General features: G+C 44.3%; 3 protein-coding genes across 4 annotated transcripts; 2 read left to right on the forward strand and 1 right to left on the reverse strand.

Moving 5' to 3' along the window:
* Positions 1 to 597: 597 nt before the first annotated feature.
* Positions 598 to 1,883, reverse strand: LOC114910728 (heat shock protein 30-like). The gene is made up of 2 exons (XM_029252993.1): positions 1,158 to 1,883; positions 598 to 870 (listed from the first exon to the last, which is right to left on the reverse strand). The coding sequence occupies exon 1, from the start codon at positions 1,854 to 1,856 to the stop codon at positions 1,233 to 1,235; it is 624 nt and encodes a 207-aa protein (XP_029108826.1). The 5' UTR covers positions 1,857 to 1,883; the 3' UTR covers positions 598 to 870; positions 1,158 to 1,232.
* Positions 1,884 to 2,643: 760 nt separating this feature from the next.
* Positions 2,644 to 3,511, forward strand: LOC114910730 (heat shock protein 30-like). The gene has a single exon (XM_029253008.1). The coding sequence runs from the start codon at positions 2,659 to 2,661 to the stop codon at positions 3,280 to 3,282; it is 624 nt and encodes a 207-aa protein (XP_029108841.1). The 5' UTR covers positions 2,644 to 2,658; the 3' UTR covers positions 3,283 to 3,511.
* A 1,230-nt stretch (positions 3,512 to 4,741) lies between these two features.
* Positions 4,742 to 17,676, forward strand: carm1l (coactivator-associated arginine methyltransferase 1, like). Of its 2 annotated transcripts, XM_018754991.2 has the most exons (13): positions 4,742 to 4,927; positions 8,147 to 8,272; positions 9,467 to 9,573; positions 10,408 to 10,512; positions 10,689 to 10,799; positions 12,382 to 12,559; positions 12,788 to 12,878; positions 14,608 to 14,689; positions 15,860 to 15,945; positions 16,071 to 16,160; positions 16,510 to 16,647; positions 16,736 to 16,825; positions 17,214 to 17,676. In XM_018754991.2, the coding sequence occupies exons 1-13, from the start codon at positions 4,759 to 4,761 to the stop codon at positions 17,221 to 17,223; spliced, it is 1,383 nt and encodes a 460-aa protein (XP_018610507.2). In that variant the 5' UTR covers positions 4,742 to 4,758; the 3' UTR covers positions 17,224 to 17,676. The 2 variants fall into 2 exon arrangements, with proteins under 2 accessions (XP_018610507.2, XP_018610515.2); XM_018754999.2 differs by lacking the exon at positions 17,214 to 17,676 and having other exon boundaries at positions 16,736 to 16,829.
* Positions 17,677 to 17,986: the final 310 nt, after the last annotated feature.

A 17,986-nucleotide genomic window follows, 5' to 3' on the forward strand; every position in this document is an offset into this window, starting at 1 on the left:
ATTTCTTTTACATTGAATAGAAAAAAAAGGAAGTAAAACAAGAAAAAAATGTGCTGACCAAATGTAAGTACAATTTATTGTTCTTGCAAAATAGACAAAACATTAAGTATGAAAGTACAAATTTTGTGAAATACAGTTTTCTTAATTATGATGCTGCATGAGTAAGTAAATGGCTCTTTGTACATATTTTTATATACTGCAATTACATTATACTTATTTATATACAAACATTGCAAGAGAAGACAAAGCAAGGCGCCAAAAGAAATTGCAAGGTAACTTGTTGAAGTCCAGGTATAACACTCCATTATAATAAAATAATTACAAGTGATTAAATTACAACTGGTAAGATCTTCTGTGGATTATGAGTTAAAATTATTTTTTAAAAGGCTGTTACAACAAAAACAGAAGCCAAACGTATGTTCCTCAGAAAAAAAAAAAAACTGAAAGAAACTAAAAAACATGAATAACTCAGTAACTTAAACAGTTACACAGATTTTTTTTTTTTAACATCTGGATGCCTTTTATGAAGTAGGAAAACATCTGAATCATGAAAAAAGTTACTAACTTTTCCACTTATTACGAAATAATTATCAGGGATCCAAGTGCGGGATATTTTATTACTTTACGAAAGGCGAGGCAAGGCAGGACTCAGGAATTGCGGACAGGAGACCGGACTGTGGGAACGAGGCAGGAACACAAGGCGAAGACCGAGAGCTGCGGGTTGCGACTGCAGAGGGAAGTGATGTCTCGGGGAGATTCCGCCACCTGTGGGAACGATGGCGTAGCTTTTTAGGTTCGATCCCGCCGATTCCTGCCAGATGCGGTAGACTGCAGCGTGCTCAGCGGCGTGATAATAATGGCATTTCGAAGCTACAGTAAAGAGTAAAAAAAGAAAAGCAGTAATTCAAATATTCTTTAGAAAATTTTATTTGAGAAAATTAATTTCACTACAAAATATTTTCTTAACAACTCATTGCATTTTATAAAGTGCACATACCGAGAATACATTCAGAATGATTTATTTCAGAAAGTAGTTCATTAGGCAATATTTTGTTTACACTTGATTGCATTTTGTAAAGTAGAAAAAAACACTGAGAATATGAAAAGCATTAACATTCAGTACGTCTGCATACATATGATATCAGGAAGATTTTTACCCCGACACAATCATCTTAAAAAAGAAACAATCCGGAAACATCCATTTCATATCAGTTGAGTTGTTCGATCTGAGCCTAGTTCTGTTGTTGGCTCTCGTTCTCTGTGCTGATGCCACTTTCCCGGGAGCTCTGGCTCCGCGCGCTCGACACATCTGGACTCGTCGTGTCTATGGGCAGCACTCTCTCTGCGGCCGCGCGCAGCGCCTCCCTCGGTGCCCGGATGCGGAGTCTCCCGTCAGCGAAGGAGCAGCTCACGGCTTCGGGGTTCACGTCTTCGGGCAGTTCAAACTCTCGTCTGAACTCCTGCCTTCTGTAGCAGTAGGAGCCTTTCCCGTCCTCCTGCTTCTTCTCGCTCTTCCCGCTCACCCGCAGCTTCCTGCCCAGCTGCTTCACACACAGCTCCTCTGGGGAGAAGTCCTTGGTGTCCAAGGTGAGGGCAAAACTCTCTCCCTCCTTCTCCAAGTGGTACTTGAGAGGCTCCAAGGACGAAGACGAGGACGGGACGTGGTCAAACTCCTCGAGGATCTGCTGCTGGAGTTTCTCCAGGATGTCCAGGCTTCCCCTCATCTCCCGCATGTTCCTCAGCAGCATCTCTCGGGGAAAGAGAAGAGGTCGGCACTGTGGCCACAGGCTGCGTACAGGCCAGTCCGAGTCCACGAGTGGGGTGAAGGAGAAAGGCTGGAGCATGTAGGAGCACATCGTCGTGTCTTGTCTTCTCTTCTCTTCTGCTCTGCTCTGCTCTGCTCTGCTCTGCTCTGGTAGAGGAGGACGCGCTGCGTTGTCTCTGCTTGCTTGTCGTGCCTCAGCCGCCTCAGCTCTCTGTTTATATTACCCGCGCGGAGCGCTCGAGCGCTTTCGTGAACATTCCTGTCATTACCAGATTTCTCCACTGTGTGTCATCGGGCGCAGTGGCTGTGACGTCACTGCGGGAAATGCAGCGGGTGGTTCAGCTGGAAACCTGCCAGGGATTCCTTCACACAGACACAAGTACTTTATCGAGCTGTATGTGTTGCGTTCATAGTGACTTACTCATTCCTTTGCCCATATCATTTTCTAAATATAGCTTATTTATAAGTTTCGTTATTTTTTCGGTTGTTATTCAACTTTAAAATATGAACATTTAATTTCCCCCCGCATTTCAAACTTTCATTTGTCGCCAAGAAACCGTCACTGTATAATATTAGATAATATTATTTCAATGTTTCACCAAAACATATTGGAAAAAAGATTTAGGCTCAATCAGAAAAGAAAAAAAATTAAAACTTAAATGACAACTGCACTTAGCGCCATACTGGAGTGACGTCACAGCCCCTGCGCCCGGCGACACACAGTGGAGAAATCTGGTAATGACAGGAATGTTCACGAAAGCGCTCGAGCGCTCCGCGCGGGTAATATAAACAGGGAGCTGAGGCGGCTGAGGCACGACAAGCAAGCAGAGACAACGCAGCGCGTCCTCCTCTACCAGAGCAGAGCAGAGCAGAAGAGAAGAGAAGACACGACGATGTGCTCCTACATGCTCCAGCCTTTCTCCTTCACCCCACTCGTGGACTCGGACTGGCCTGTACGCAGCCTGTGGCCACAGTGCCGACCTCTTCTCTTTCCCCGAGAGATGCTGCTGAGGAACATGCGGGAGATGAGGGGAAGCCTGGACATCCTGGAGAAACTCCAGCAGCAGATCCTCGAGGAGTTTGACCACGTCCCGTCCTCGTCTTCGTCCTTGGAGCCTCTCAAGTACCACTTGGAGAAGGAGGGAGAGAGTTTTGCCCTCACCTTGGACACCAAGGACTTCTCCCCAGAGGAGCTGTGTGTGAAGCAGCTGGGCAGGAAGCTGCGGGTGAGCGGGAAGAGCGAGAAGAAGCAGGAGGACGGGAAAGGCTCCTACTGCTACAGAAGGCAGGAGTTCAGACGAGAGTTTGAACTGCCCGAAGACGTGAACCCCGAAGCCGTGAGCTGCTCCTTCGCTGACGGGAGACTCCGCATCCGGGCACCGAGGGAGGCGCTGCGCGCGGCCGCAGAGAGAGTGCTGCCCATAGACACGACGAGTCCAGATGTGTCGAGCGCGCGGAGCCAGAGCTCCCGGGAAAGTGGCATCAGCACAGAGAACGAGAGCCAACAACAGAACTAGGCTCAGATCGAACAACTCAACTGATATGAAATGGATGTTTCCGGATTGTTTCTTTTTTAAGATGATTGTGTCGGGGTAAAAATCTTCCTGATATCATATGTATGCAGACGTACTGAATGTTAATGCTTTTCATATTCTCAGTGTTTTTTTCTACTTTACAAAATGCAATCAAGTGTAAACAAAATATTGCCTAATGAACTACTTTCTGAAATAAATCATTCTGAATGTATTCTCGGTATGTGCACTTTATAAAATGCAATGAGTTGTTAAGAAAATATTTTGTAGTGAACTTAATTTTCTCAAATAAAGTTTTCTAAAGAATATCTGAATTGCTGCTTTTCTTTTTTCACCTTAACAGTAGCACTAAGAATTGTTTTAATTCATAATTTCTAAGACTTAGTTAATTGCTCCGTAAATATATATGAAGTTCTGCAGGCATGTGAATGTTTCAAAGCTCCGTCCGGATAACTGCTGGATTTAACCAAAAAAAAAAACTTTGCAGAAAGTATGGAATAAAACATGGCTTATAAGAGGTGCCATTAGGATTCTGTAGGGTGAACCTGACTTGGGACGAATTGCCGTTTTTCCACATATTAAATAATGGAAAAATTTCATGTCACTTTCCCAGAAGCGAATTAGGACCAGTGAACAAGGTTAAACGTGTACCGCCTTTATGCAATATATATATTCCTTAACATTTAATCATCGGTCGTGCCCTTCATTTCATAGCTTTCGATAAAGCCACTGAGTGTCGTCGGGCGCAGGGGCTGTGACGTCACTCCAGTATGGCGCAAAATGCGGTTTTCATTTAAGTTTTTTTTTTTTTTTCTTTTCTGATTGAGCCTGAATCTTTTTTCCAATATGTTTTGGTGAAACATTGAAATAATATCGAATATTACACAGTGACGGTTTCTTGGCGACAAATGAAAGTTTGAAATGCGGGGGGAAATTAAATGTTCATATTTTAAAGTTGAATAACAACCGAAAAAATAACGAAACTTATAAATAAGCTATGTTTAGAAAATGATATGGGCAAAGGAATGAGTAAGTCACTATGAACGCAACACATACAGCTCGATAAACTAAGTACTTGTGTCTGTGTAGGAATTCCTGGCAGGTTTCCAGCTGAACCACCCGCTGCATTTCCCGTCATACATTTTCAAAGTGCGTTGGCACGCGCTGTGTCACTTTCTTTTACCAGAGTAAAGAGGGAGCTCTTTCAAACACCCCACGGGCTCTTTCCCCGTATTGTAGTGTCACATATCGAGCAGCAGGAGGCGCTCTTTAGGTTCATCTGAGCCGCGTTACCCCTCCCTCCCACGAAGACGCCGCTTCTCTCCCTGTTTTACTCCGTTTTAACGAGTGTCAGAAAATCAGATGCGCGCAAAATCGAGCCCGGAAGCAGCAGGACCCCATCGCGCGTGGGGCAGGAACGTGGGCCAGCAACGTGGGCCAGCAACGTGGGCCAGCGTCACCATGGAGACGCCTGTGAAACGCGATTGCTTCTCCGTGGGATTACACTTTGTCAGCGAGGACCAGGAGAAGGGTGACATCCGCGTGTCGGAGGAGAGCGGGCGCGAGGAGCTCACTCTGCGCGCGGGCGGCGGCGACGACGAGGGCGACGCGGACTTCACTGTCAGAAACGGTAAGAAGAGCAAAGCAAGGGAAGGGGCGACTGGACGTGGTGGTGCTCCCGATGGCAGCGCTCAGTGAATTCCCCACCCCCAGTCCTTGCGAATCTCACTGTCCTGCATTGTTAGTGACATTTTCAGAAGTTTTCCAGAACGCAGCCTTTTCCATATCCTCCTGGCTTCACCATAATAAATAAACTTCATGCAGAGGGTCTGCTTGTATTATACTTTTATTAATATTATTAATAATACTATACTATTCCAAGCATCCTCTGATCTGTCGTAGAAGCAATGTTCTGGTAACAGTGTATCTTTCAGTACTGATGAAAATGCAAATGTGCCCAGTCTGCTTAAAGAATGTCTCTTTTGCCTTAACTATAAATAATATCCCTGGTAGAAACCACCTATAAAGTTGTTGGGGTGTGAGGGGGTTACAGACATTAAAGGAAAGTGTGCTGTTTCCTTAATGTTTTACATTTATTCATTTAGCTGATACTTCTCCAAACTGACTACAGTGTTAAGGTATTGACTCATTTATTAAGCTGGGTAATTTTACTGGAGCAGTTTTTAGGGAAGTATCTTGCTCAAGAGTACTACATTTACTTATTTAGCAGATGCTTTTCTCCAAAGCAACATACAGTGGATACTCCATAGTGTTATCAGCCAACACATCTTATTCACCAAGGTGATTTACACTGCTAGATACACTACTTACACTGGCTCACTCATCCATACATCACTGGAACACACCCTCTCTGTCACTCACACTCTATGGGCGAACCTGAACAGCGTGTCTTTGGACTGTGGGAGGAAACCAGAGCACCTCAAGGAAACCCACGCAGACACGGGAAGAACATGCAAACTCCACACAGACTGAGTGGGGATCGAACTCGCATCCTTTTGCACCCCCCCAAGTGCTGTGAGACAGCAGGGCAACTCACTGTCCCACCATGCTGCCCAGAGGTACTAGAGCTGGAGGTGGAAATAGAACCTGTGACCTTGAGTCCAAAGGCAGTAGCTCTAACCACTTCAGTCCCCGCTGTCCCATCAAACTTTTCCCATAGCTTTAACAGCATGAACTGGAAACACACACACACACACACACATTTTCAGAACCGCTCGTCCCATACGGGGTCACGGGGAACCGGAGCCTACCCGGCAACACAGGGCGTTAGGCCAGAGGGGGAGGGGACGCACCCAGGACGGGACGCCAGTCCGTCGCAAGGCACCCCAAGCGGGACTCGAACCCCAGACCCACCGGAAAGCAGGACCATGGTCCAACCCACTGCGCCACCGCACCCCCGAACTGGAAACACCTTATGAAAAATTCATAAAAGATTCGATGCATTTTTCAGAATGTTTTCCAAGATATTATTCAAGCTCCAGATATATAGTACTCTCTTTTTAGAAACTTTTTAGCCACCTTTTTGTGTTGCTTTCCTTTTTTGCCAAACATCAACATGTCATTTTCCATGGAGCTGCCACCTTTATCGTATCATATTTATCATGGAGCTGCCACCAGTGTGACATGACCTCCGGAAACACAATGTGTCCAGAATGTTTGATGCAGGAGTGATTGTCCTTGGCATGGCATTTCGGAGCACTTTTAAAAAACCATCATAAGAACCACGTACCACGGTGTACTTCTGAGTGTGTTCAAGGAGACAGCAGTCAGGTGTTGGTGTCTAGTCAATCCACCCTTGAGTTCCGTACCGAAATGGATGGGGGGGTGCCTACCGAAACCCCCGGTGCTCTCCATCCGCTCCATGCAGGTGTTGCACACGTTTGTCCCGTCCCGTCCCTGCCTGTGTGGGCCGTTGCAAGACATGCTGACGGCAGCAGCGCATTTATGGTTGTGTTGTATGACTTCAGGGAATTTGGCCGAGCTCTGGGCCCTGGTTGGGTGAGGGTTATGTAATGTTGAGCCCAGATTCATCTGTTCCAGAGCGTGTTATTCATATGGTACACTTGGCTTAACTTGTAGGGTTTTTTTTTTTTCTTGCAACCAGCATCAGATAACGTGGCTGCACACTTGGCGCTTCATGCCAGAACACACTGGGCTTCTCAATGCCCTACGCTGTTGGCGGTGAGACTGCGGCTCGGTCTTCATCCCATCAGTTTATTTATCAAAAACAGCCACGGCAGATTGTCTTTAATGAGCAGTGGTAACTGGGGCAAAATATTAAAGAGAATAGAAATAGAATGTTTGAAATTAGTAAAGTCCATCATTATACCACTGAACAAGAATGGAAGTTGTTAAAAATATTCGTTAAGATGCATAATGCCGAATAGGAACATTTTTGTTTCAAGTTATTTTTGTATTGCCGTTATTAGTGCCCTTGAATGCCAGAGCTCTCTCAGTTCCATATACAGTGTCTTCAGAAAGTACTCAGACACCACCCACTTTTTCCACACTTTGTCGTGCTGTGCACTTAATTCAGAATGGATTGAAATGATTTTTTTTGTTATCAGTTGACAGGCAGGACCCCATAATAACAATGAAAGCACATTTTTATTTATTTATTTATTTATTTATTTATTTATTATTGCAAGTTAGTAAAAAACAAAAAACTGAAATCCCTCATTAACATAAGAATTAATTTTGTAGTATTTTGTGTAATATTCTTTAAGAATTATATGTTTTTTGGCGGCATGGTGGTGCAGCAAGTAACGTAGCTGTCTCACAGTGCCTCGGCGTTGCAAGAGGATGTGGGTTCGATCCCTGCTTAGTCAGTGTAGAGTTTGCATGTTCTTCTCGTGTCTACGTGGGTTTCCTCTGGGTGCTCTGGTTTCCTCCCACAGTCCAATGACATGCTGTTCAGGTTCCCAGAGTGGTGTAACAGAGAGTGTGTGTGTTCCATTGATGTATGGATGAGTGACCCAGTATAAGTAGTGTATCTAGCAGTGTAAGTCATCTTGGTGAACAAGGGGTGTGGGCTGATAACACTACACAGAGTGCATTGGAAGTTGCTTTGGACAAAAGTGTCTGCTAAATATGTAAATGTATGTATTGATATTGCCTTTTTATAATATCCAGCAATTTCAAATATGTGCCCAGATAAGACTGAGAGGGACCAAGTGAAAGTGGCTTGCTCCTAAAATGAAATAATTTGGATCTGAGTTAGGATAAAAAGGTGTATCTCACACACACACAATAGTGCTTGAAGACAGGGGCTGGATGTCCCAAGTTCACTTAGTCCTCAGTGAATCCTCTAGTTTTGCACCCTCTGCAGGTGATGGAGTGTGCGTGTTCAAATTCTCCATTGGCCCGGAGACAGAGTGCTGCAGGGTGGGAACGCAGTCCTTTCTCATCACACTGGGCTGTGTCAGCGTACTGCTGTGCTTCAGAACCAGGACTGGTGAGTGCCACGAGTCAGCGACACCACACCCGCACCTATTAAACACTTCATGTCGACAAATAAGGATCGTAACACCGTCTTTCTCGGGTTTCCAATAATGGCAATTCACTGCTGTTTGGGGGATGAAGCTTGCATCGGGGAAACCTCCACATAACATGTGCCGGCAATCTCACATTTACATTCATTGATTTGGCAGATGCTTTTCTCCGGAGCAACGTACAATAATTATTATTTTGCCTTGAGCTGACATCTTTATCCAAGATAACGTACCATGCTAACACTAGATGCTTACATTTCAGTAAACTCCCTCCAATTGTTCAGCCATCTGTACACCCAGCATTGTAACACACGCACACGTCTACATGCTATGGGCAAGCTAGAGTCACCGATTAACCTGAAACAAATGTCTTTGGGCTGTGGGAGGAAACCAGAGCACCTGGAAGACCCCGGAAGAACATGCAGACTCCACACAGACTGAGCCATTACTGCACTTACAGGGGAATCTTTTGCCGAGGGGCATTCCTAAAAGGGGGGAGGCAATACTCTGTGGGAATCAAAGTCCTTTCTGCAGTGAAAAGAAGGTTTGAGAGCCACCACTGACATGCTCAGCTGCTGCTTTTATGCAGAGGAACACACATGGAAATACATATGGGAGTGAGCTGCCTGGTCAGTCGAACCCCTGTCGGATTTTTATTAAAATCAGATACTCGGATGTACAAAACAAACCTGTTCCTTGACTCAGTGTGAAGAAAAATTCCCTTCTGCTTTGTTTTATTATTTAAGATCAAAAAAAAAAAAAAAAGTTCCTTAGCTTTGGGGTTCTAGCTATGAAGTGTTTGAACTGTTAAAGGTCAAAGGTTGACAGCGTTGGACACTGCCGCTCTCCGCAGCAGTCTGGGTTGGGTTTGAGCTCTCAAGTGTGGCCCGCGTGCGAAGCGTCCCGTCCGATGGCACCGCTGTCCGAGTTGCGCGTCTTCGCTGGAATGCGCGTCGGGATGCGGAGCGCTCGCCGGCGTGCTCGGACGTGCCGAACGCGGAGCCGAGAGCCTCGCGTCTCCGTGGCGAGCAGAGAGGGCCCGTGTTTGCGGATACATGCGTGTGGCAGAGCATGACCGGCGTTATGGAAAGCTGCAGCTCTCCTCATCATTTCATGAGAAGGGTGTTTCTTTTTTTCTTTTTTTCTTTCTGACCCAGAGTTCAACGCCTTCCACACAATGCTGAGCACACAGAGCAGTCTGGACAAGGAACAGTCTGCCTTTGACCAGCGCACAGATGTCTCATCCGCTCGGCAGTACTTCCAGGTAAACATTGTCCAGCCGTGGCGCCAGGCATGGATAGATGAGGCCTGTACACCATCCGTGTGGTTTGTAATGCAGGCTAGGACTATGTGTGACACGGTCAGCTTCTAAACTAAGATTCGAGTCTCTGAAATGGCAATGCTTTTTAAATTTCTGAACTTGTGGCAGCCACACAGCAAGTAAATAGGTTACAAAAGCAGATGGTGCCAAACTGTTCCTAGCAGGAAGGCCTAAGAATTTGAACTGCGGAGCTGTATATATAGTGTGTGTGTGTGTGTGTGTGTGTGTGTGTGTGTGTGTGTGTGTGTGTGTGTGTGTTCCAATGACGTATGGATGAGTGACCCAGTGTAAATAGTGTATCTAGCAGTGTAAGTCACTGCAGTGAATAAGGTGTGCGGGCTGTTAACACTACACAGAGTTCATTGGAAGTCGCTTTGGAGAAAAGTGTCTGATAAATAAATAAATGTATTCACTTAGGTGCAGGACCCTTCCAGTTATTCGTTTAGCTGACGCTTTTCTCCAAAGCGATCTACGGTGTTCATCTACCTACAATTGTTTACCCATTTGTACAGCTGGGTAATTTTACTGAAGCAGTTTAGGGTAAGTACCTTGCTCACAGGAACTACAGCCAGAGGTGAGATTCCATCCTGCAACCTTTGGGGCCAAAGGTAGTAGCTGTAACTGCTACGCTACCAGCCGTCCCACCTGAATTTTCATGTAACGCCCTTATTGACGTGGTTGGGCCAGGCTTGTGGCAATGGCCTGGAGTGTCATGGTTCGGTGTGTCTTTTGGGAAAGCTCTGGTCTCCTGGTGATGCGCTTTGTTTGTATCTGCAGTTTTATGGCTGTCTGTCCCAGCAGCAGAACATGCTCCAGGACTACCTTCGCACAGCCACCTACCAGAAGGCTATCCTGCTGAATGAGGTCGATTTCAGAGACAAGGTGAGACCCAGGGCAAAATGAGAAATGAACAGCGTCCGGTGGTGCTTCTTAAGGCCTTGACTCGGTCTGCCGGATCATGGCGCATCTCCATGGAAAAACCCACAAGGAGGTCTCGCTGTGCTGCTGCTATGGAAGGAAGAGTGAGAAGCACTGACACTCTAGGTCTGCCCTTCCAGGTCGTATTAGATGTGGGCTGTGGTTCGGGGATCCTGTCGTTTTTTGCCATCCAGGCCGGAGCGAGGAAGGTGTACGCTGTGGAGGCCAGCTCTGTGGCCAAGTATACCCAGGTCAGTCTCTACTCTTCCTTTTCTGGATTTTAGTTCCGTTGAGCATCAGGGCTAGACGCATGATTCTGATTAATATTTAAGGTAATTTATGATAATGTCAAATTATTGTTTACTCTTAGTGATCTTATGTGATTAATGAATTCAGAATGAAGTTAAAATGCTATTCTGCTTAGTGAGTCTCCAAAACACCCTTCGCTTATGTCATTGTAACTTATTAAATAATTGTGAAATACTCCTGAATTTTACTCCTGAAAAGTTGAAAGTCTTGCTGTTTTTCACTTTTTTGGTTGTTTTTTACACAACTCTTTTTAGCTTGGCTGGTGAAAGGCTGTTTAGAAGTTTAAAAATAGTGCATCTGCTTTTTATTGTAGTTCATTTGTAGATGCTTGGCATGGCTTGGTGTAAGTCAGTGTGGTAAATCGGTTTTTACTTTGTTAATGGCCAGCTTTGTTGCGTTGTGTTTAGTTTAAAACCCCTGACTGTAGCAGTCAAGGCAAGTAACACCTGATAAAAGCTCAGCCTAAGGACTCGCCCTTGAATAACACCAGCAGGCTCTGAAAGACCGTGCTCTGCTGAAAGCTTGACTTTAGCGCTGGAAATTCCAAAGGCTTAATGATCCGACAACAACTTTTGGCCAATAAGACTGTTTAGAGGTAAAGGAAACATATTTTCACGCTTGGGCAGATTCTTTCTCAACAGTCAAGCATAGTTCAAAATTTTCCTCATTTTCGGTAAATACATATATTCTTTCTAAGATTGCAACCATATGTGTCCCTTGTCATGCCCACTATATTGCCTCGTATCAGCCAAACACAACACCAAGCTTGACGTTGGTTCAACATAAATAAAAAACACAGAATCCTTTGGAAAGCAGTGAGTGGAGGGGCCTTTCCTGCTGTGCTACCCCTTGATTCAGACTGTCCATCAGCCACATTCCATACTCCCCATTCAGTGCTCACCACTCTGTCCTCTTATTCTCCCCAGTGTCCAGCTTCTTGCCAGATGTGCAGGAACAGCAGTTGAAGTGAACAGCTAGGAAAATGCACTTTAACACTTGGACAAACAGGAAAGGGTTTGCTACCACACTCAGCCTAGAGCAGAAACCTGGGAATGACCATAGTGCTCTGGGGTCAAGGAGAATACTGGAGTATACTGTAAATCCACAATTTTTAGTGGGTTGCGGTGGAGTGGTTGAGGGACTTGGGGGTATCTAACTCTGGCAGCTGATGTTGGAGACCAAAGGGAGCGTCCTGCTCTGTCGACTGGAACAGGCTCTGGTTGTTTGCAAAGCTGGCGAGGAAATCAGACGGCTTAACGGGAGACTTCACGCAGGAGGTGTACCTGAACATGAATGGTCACGGACTCGCCTGCTAACCATTTCCTCCTGACCAGCATTGGGCTGTGAGTGTGAGGGGGATCAGCATTTCCTCCCTGAAAGCGTCACATTGCCTCCATGACATCCACAACGGAAGGAGTGATAATGCTGCAGGGGAATAGTCAGCACTGTGGTGAATAAGGTCCATTACTGGTAAAACATGGTATACACTGACCACGGTGCCCGTTGTTAACTTTCATCTCTCAGATGCTGGTCAAGAGCAACCACCTCTCTGACCGGATCACGGTTCTAGCAGGGAAGATTGAGGAAGTGTCCTTCCCGGAGAGGGTGGACATCATTGTGTCCGAACCGATCGGGTACATGCTGCTGAATGAGCGAATGCTGGAGAGCTACCTTCACTCCAAGAAGTGGCTGAAACCCCGGGGTCAGTTCCCACGGTCGCTTAAATGACCAGACCTTTTATAGGATTTTATTGGTAGCTTGGAGTGTTCTCCCTCTGAAGGTACAGTGCTGAGATTTTTTTTTTTTTTTTTTTTTTTTTTTTTTTTTTTTGTCTTTTGCTGTTACATCCATAATTAATTCCGGTTTCTTTTCGCTGCTGCATGATGATCTGTTGGTGGAGCTCACATTTTCCCTACTCTTCCACCAACAGGAATGATGTTCCCCACGTTCAGTGACCTCCACCTGGCACCCTTCACAGATGAGCAGCTCTACATGGAGCACTATGCCCGATCCAGTTTCTGGTGAGCAAGCTGAGTACTTTTTGCCACTGCAACTCGTGTTCCGTCAGACCACACTGGAGAAGCCCCAATATGAGAGAGGACCTCCCACTAAGTAGGAGAGAGGGTACATCCAGTTTTAGGTTTTTAATTGTGTTTTTTTGCATACATGTCCATCCTATTCTTATTCCCTGCCACTCACATTAGTCAGCACTATTGCCTTAGATGACACATATATGGGCACCAAATAGTGTACTGCTGAGGTCCATTAACCTGCAATCAAAGAACCCAGGTTCAGCTTCCTGCTCCTGCTGCAGTAACCTTCAGCAAGATACTTACCCCGAATTGCTCCGGTGAAAATGAGCCAACTTTGTAAATGGCTGAAGAATTGTCTTGAACTTGGTATGCAAACGTAACCATGTAAATTGCATTGGAGAATAAGACACAATGTACGTGTGGTATATCAGAAATGTTCTAATGGGGTTTGCCGCTAATGTGTGAAACTAACCATGAAGTGGACTGTATTGACGCCCCAGTCTTGTCTCTGCATGCAAGAGGTGATTCAGCTCTGTTTTCCCTCTCACGGTACACTGATAACATGGTCGCCCCACATGGTCAGACCTGAGCACTGAAATTCACCACGATTAAGTGGCTAGGAAATCTCACCATCAGTACATGGTACCATCATAAGAAAAGTGATTACAGCGTGGAATTTATACCTTTCATTGTAACCGGGAATGCTGGCTGCATTTCATGCGTTTTTTTTTTTTTTTTTTCTTTTCTTTTCTCATTGCAAACTTTCTGACAAGGCCTGAACTCAATGCACTGTAAACTCACTCCCTTGGAGGAAGGAAAAAGTAAGTTAAAAGTGCAGACAGTTATGTTTTTAAATAAAGACAAATGTATAGGTGGCACGACGGTACAGTGGGTAGTGCAGGTGCCTCACAGCACCCGGATTGCAGCTGGCCATAGATTTGATCGCTGTTCAGATTGTATGGAGTTGCCATGTTCTCCTCGTGTTAGAGCGTGTTTTCTCCCATAGTCCAAAAAGATGTTTCAAGTGGTTGATGTCTCCAAATTGTGTGTTTGTGTGGCTACCTTGCAATGGACTGGCATCCTGTCCAGGGTGTTCCCAGCCTGGTGCCCTATGATTTTAGGATAGGCTCCAGACCATCGTGGTTGTGCCTAAGACAAGTGGTTATCCATACTGAGTCAGTAAAAGTCAGTGCGGGCTGTACTTTGCTGCCACCCCCCCATCCTTCAGTTGGGCACACTGCTCCTCAGGGGTGCCGACAGCCTTCAACTGGGGCCAGAACACACGCTTGGCTGAGCTGCATATTATCTTACACATCACACCACCCGCCCGCACCCCACACTCCCACACCCAGCAAGCAAAGTGAAGTCTCATGGTATTGGTAATGCTATTCATTTTCTTTTTTCCCTTTTGTCACGCATAAAGAGATGGGGTTCGAGATCGACTCGGGGTCAAGTGGGGGCATGCACATTAGTCCTGTTTGCGTTTTACTGAAACACTGAAGAAATGAAAGATTAGTGCTGAGCAGTGCCTCTCGCTCAAATCTACCGTCTTTTACTCACAATCCTTAACCACGTCTCTGGCGGCAGCCTGCGTGAACATACTGAACAATAAGGTATTCCAGAACGTCTCAAGAGTTACCTCGTAATGGGGTTCTGCACGAAAGGACTAGGATCTCGTACCCTCCTGAATGGAAGCTGCTTCTTTGTCCCTGAGCAGGCATCAGACCTCCTTTTTTGGGATTGACCTGAGCAGCCTGCACAGCGCCGCTGTCGACGAGTTCTTCAAGCAGCCAATTGTGGTGAGACTCACCCCCGGCACAACCATGAGCCAGTGCATCTGAGTCTCAGCTCAAATACATTCCTGACAAACCAACCAAAGCGAATTTATTTATCTGCCCTGCTAATATGCTTGCCCTAAAATCTATTTTGGCTCTGTTGTGGGAAAAGGGTGTAATTCCAGCAGCAGAGTTTCAGTGTTCCTGTAAAGGCTATAAAAAAAAAAGTCTGTTGGTGTTGGAACCCTAATTATGATGCCGCTGAAACACATTTGAAATAACTTGGTGTTTTGTTTTTTTAGAACGACATCACTGAGTAACAGACTTTTGAAGGTTGGGGTTCAGGGGCTTCTCCCCTCACTTTCAGATGAAAGTTTTTAGCGTGATTCGCACATTGAACAAACTGCAACACCGTGCAATAATAATTGTACTCTTAAAATAATATGTATGTTGTATATGCTAATGATAACATACTGTAACAACCCATGGTAGCGTTACAATACATATTTAATAGGTGTTTTTCTTAAAATTATCTGTATAAAAGACAAGCTCAAAAAATTCAGATCAGTTGGCTACAAGTAGAACAGCAGAGATTTACTGACATTGTAGCCTATTAAAAACACACTGAATGAGTAGTTCAAGGAGAACTTGCACAATGTTGTTATATTGATATTTTTATTAAGGAACACACTTACACAGGCCTCTCACAGCATTTGTGCTGTGTAATCTGACATATGCTTCATTCACTCTGTGTAGTTTGCATGTTCTCCCAGTTTTTGCATGGGTTTCCACAAAGTGCTCTGGTTTCCTCTTGCAGACCAAAGAAATGTGTCTGAAAAACATATTGTTCAGTAGTATGCATAGTAGTATAGTAAATTTTTTTTTCCATTTGTTGGTGTTAGTGTAAAAAAAATTGTCAGTTTTACTGAACTATCCCTACCTTACTTATTTGTTTCACTGAATGTTTCCACAATACAGTATGATAATACTCTGCATTTATTTAGTGCACAATTATCACTGAAATTTTTGACATTGACAAATGTAAATCATATTGAATGACCCGCTGCAATGATTTTTTTTTTTTTTTTCTCTCCTTGGCATGAAACTCTTGCTTTGCTTCCGCTGGCACAGTAACATCAGAATCTTTCACTGTTACCAAAATTGTATACATTACAAAGCATTTTCTTTCTTAAGGACACATTTGACAAGCAGATTCTTATGGCAAAATCTATCAAATTCAGCATCAATTTTTTGGAGGCCAAAGAAGAGGACTTACATAGGTAATGTTTATCTTACTTTGGCAAGTTGCAACATCTATTAGACTGATCACCTTTTCTGAACCAAAATAGTTGTAAATGACATTTTATATCACCAAATGTACAGCATACCTGACTGGCTTTTGCAGGATGGAGATCCCCTTTGTCTTTCAACTGCTCCAGTCTGGTCTGATCCATGGCCTGGCAGTCTGGTTTGATGTGGCCTTTGTGGGCTCCAGGTAGGGCCTAGTATGTAGGTACTGGTATAGGTACTGATTGCAAAAGGTTGTAGGTTCAAGAGCACATAAAAATATCATTCTTGGGGGGGAAAAAGACTGAGACAGACACCTGCATGGAATGGAATGCCACATTAATACTGAGCTCTGTACCTGAATCCCAGCCACACTCATTTTTTTCCATATTAAGAATACATTATGAAAGGGAAAGACAAGTCGATAAACACACGGTACACCTCAAAAAAAATTTGTCTTTATTCCAAGAGATTAATAGCATGAATGCCCTCCCTACATTTTTTTCATAGTACTGTAAGTCTGCTAAAACATATTTCTAACACTCTTATTTGTGCAGAACCACAGTGTGGTTGTCCACCTCCCCCAGTGAACCCTTGACACATTGGTACCAGGTACGATGTCTGCTCCAGACCCCTCTCTTTGCCAAAGCGGGTCAAACCTTGTCTGGGACAGTCCTGCTAGTGGCCAACAAAAGGCAAGGGAGTCATATAGAAAAATGTATTAAATGCTGACCTGAGCTAGTAATAGAATGCAATCTATAAATGCCTCCTCACTTTTCCCAGGCAAAGCTATGACATTCATCTGTCTGCAGTTGTTGATCAGTCTGGCTTCAAATCTGGCAACACGCTGGACCTGAAAAACCCTTTCTTTAGGTGAGTTGGACAAGGACAGGCAAGATGAAGACGCTGACAGCAGGAACACAGCATAACTTTAGGTCATGCTATACCTTTTTTGTGACTTGTGTATATTGTATGTACTCTACAGTTGTATCTTTCCATACGAGTGAAGTGGAACATTGCATAAGTATAGCACTGCTGTAAGTGTAGTAATAGTAAGTACGGCAATACTGTGGACGTGCACGTGTTTTCAGTACCCAAAATAATATTAATCAATGTCAGGAAGAGTAATCTGAAAAGCTGACATGAGGTAGTGACCTTTAAGTACTTTACATACAAAGTACATGCATATTTTATGTGCATTTTTCTGTCTAAATTAAAAAAATATATATTTTCTCTTTGGTCCTGTTTCCCCTGCCCTCAGGTATGCCTAGGTTTGCAGAAAATGCTCCTGAGAAGCCACGGACACTGAAAAACAGGCCTCCGACATTTGAATAGAAGCCAGGAATACGTGCCACTTGGTTATATCTCAACAGTGGTGGATCAGCATTTGAGTTTATTATGTGTTTCCTGGGAAAGTTTGGTATATCATCAGCAAAACCTTGCAAACATGGAAAACAGAAATACACAAGAAGGGAACCGAACAGTTAAATCAAAAATGGCGCCAAAGTGGTTTGACATCTGTGATGCTAACGTAACCCCGGGGGTTAGGGGTTTGGGGTTGAGGGGGCGGTTGGGGCAAGCAAGTTGCAGACCACGGTCAGTGTCATAGATTCCGGGAATATAACAATTTGTTTATAAACATTTTTCAAAGATGCAATGGTACTAGCCTTTTATAATAATTGTATACTTATAGAATTATTGCAGGTACTCGAATTTGGACTAAATATCAACATTGTCACAATTTTTTTTTTTTGCTTTGATAGCTCATTTTTAATTGTTTATTGATCTAAACTATTAAAAGGTATTTGTATGGATCCATTGGATGTTGTTGTGTTTGTTCACTTGAGCCCTCATTTCTCCACTGTGAAACTGCTGTATTAATGTGCGAATTGTACGAAGTCATTTCGTCAATATGTGTTCGAAACTGATACTTTCCTAACGTTATAAGAATGGATGGTATTTTTACGATAACGATGTTGCAAACAAGTTGTGATACTTTATAATACTGTGTGTTATTCCGTCAGTGAAGACGAA

Source organism: Scleropages formosus, chromosome 6 (genome assembly GCF_900964775.1).
Source record: "Scleropages formosus chromosome 6, fSclFor1.1, whole genome shotgun sequence".
NCBI classification, from domain to species: Eukaryota; Metazoa; Chordata; class Actinopteri; order Osteoglossiformes; family Osteoglossidae; genus Scleropages; species Scleropages formosus.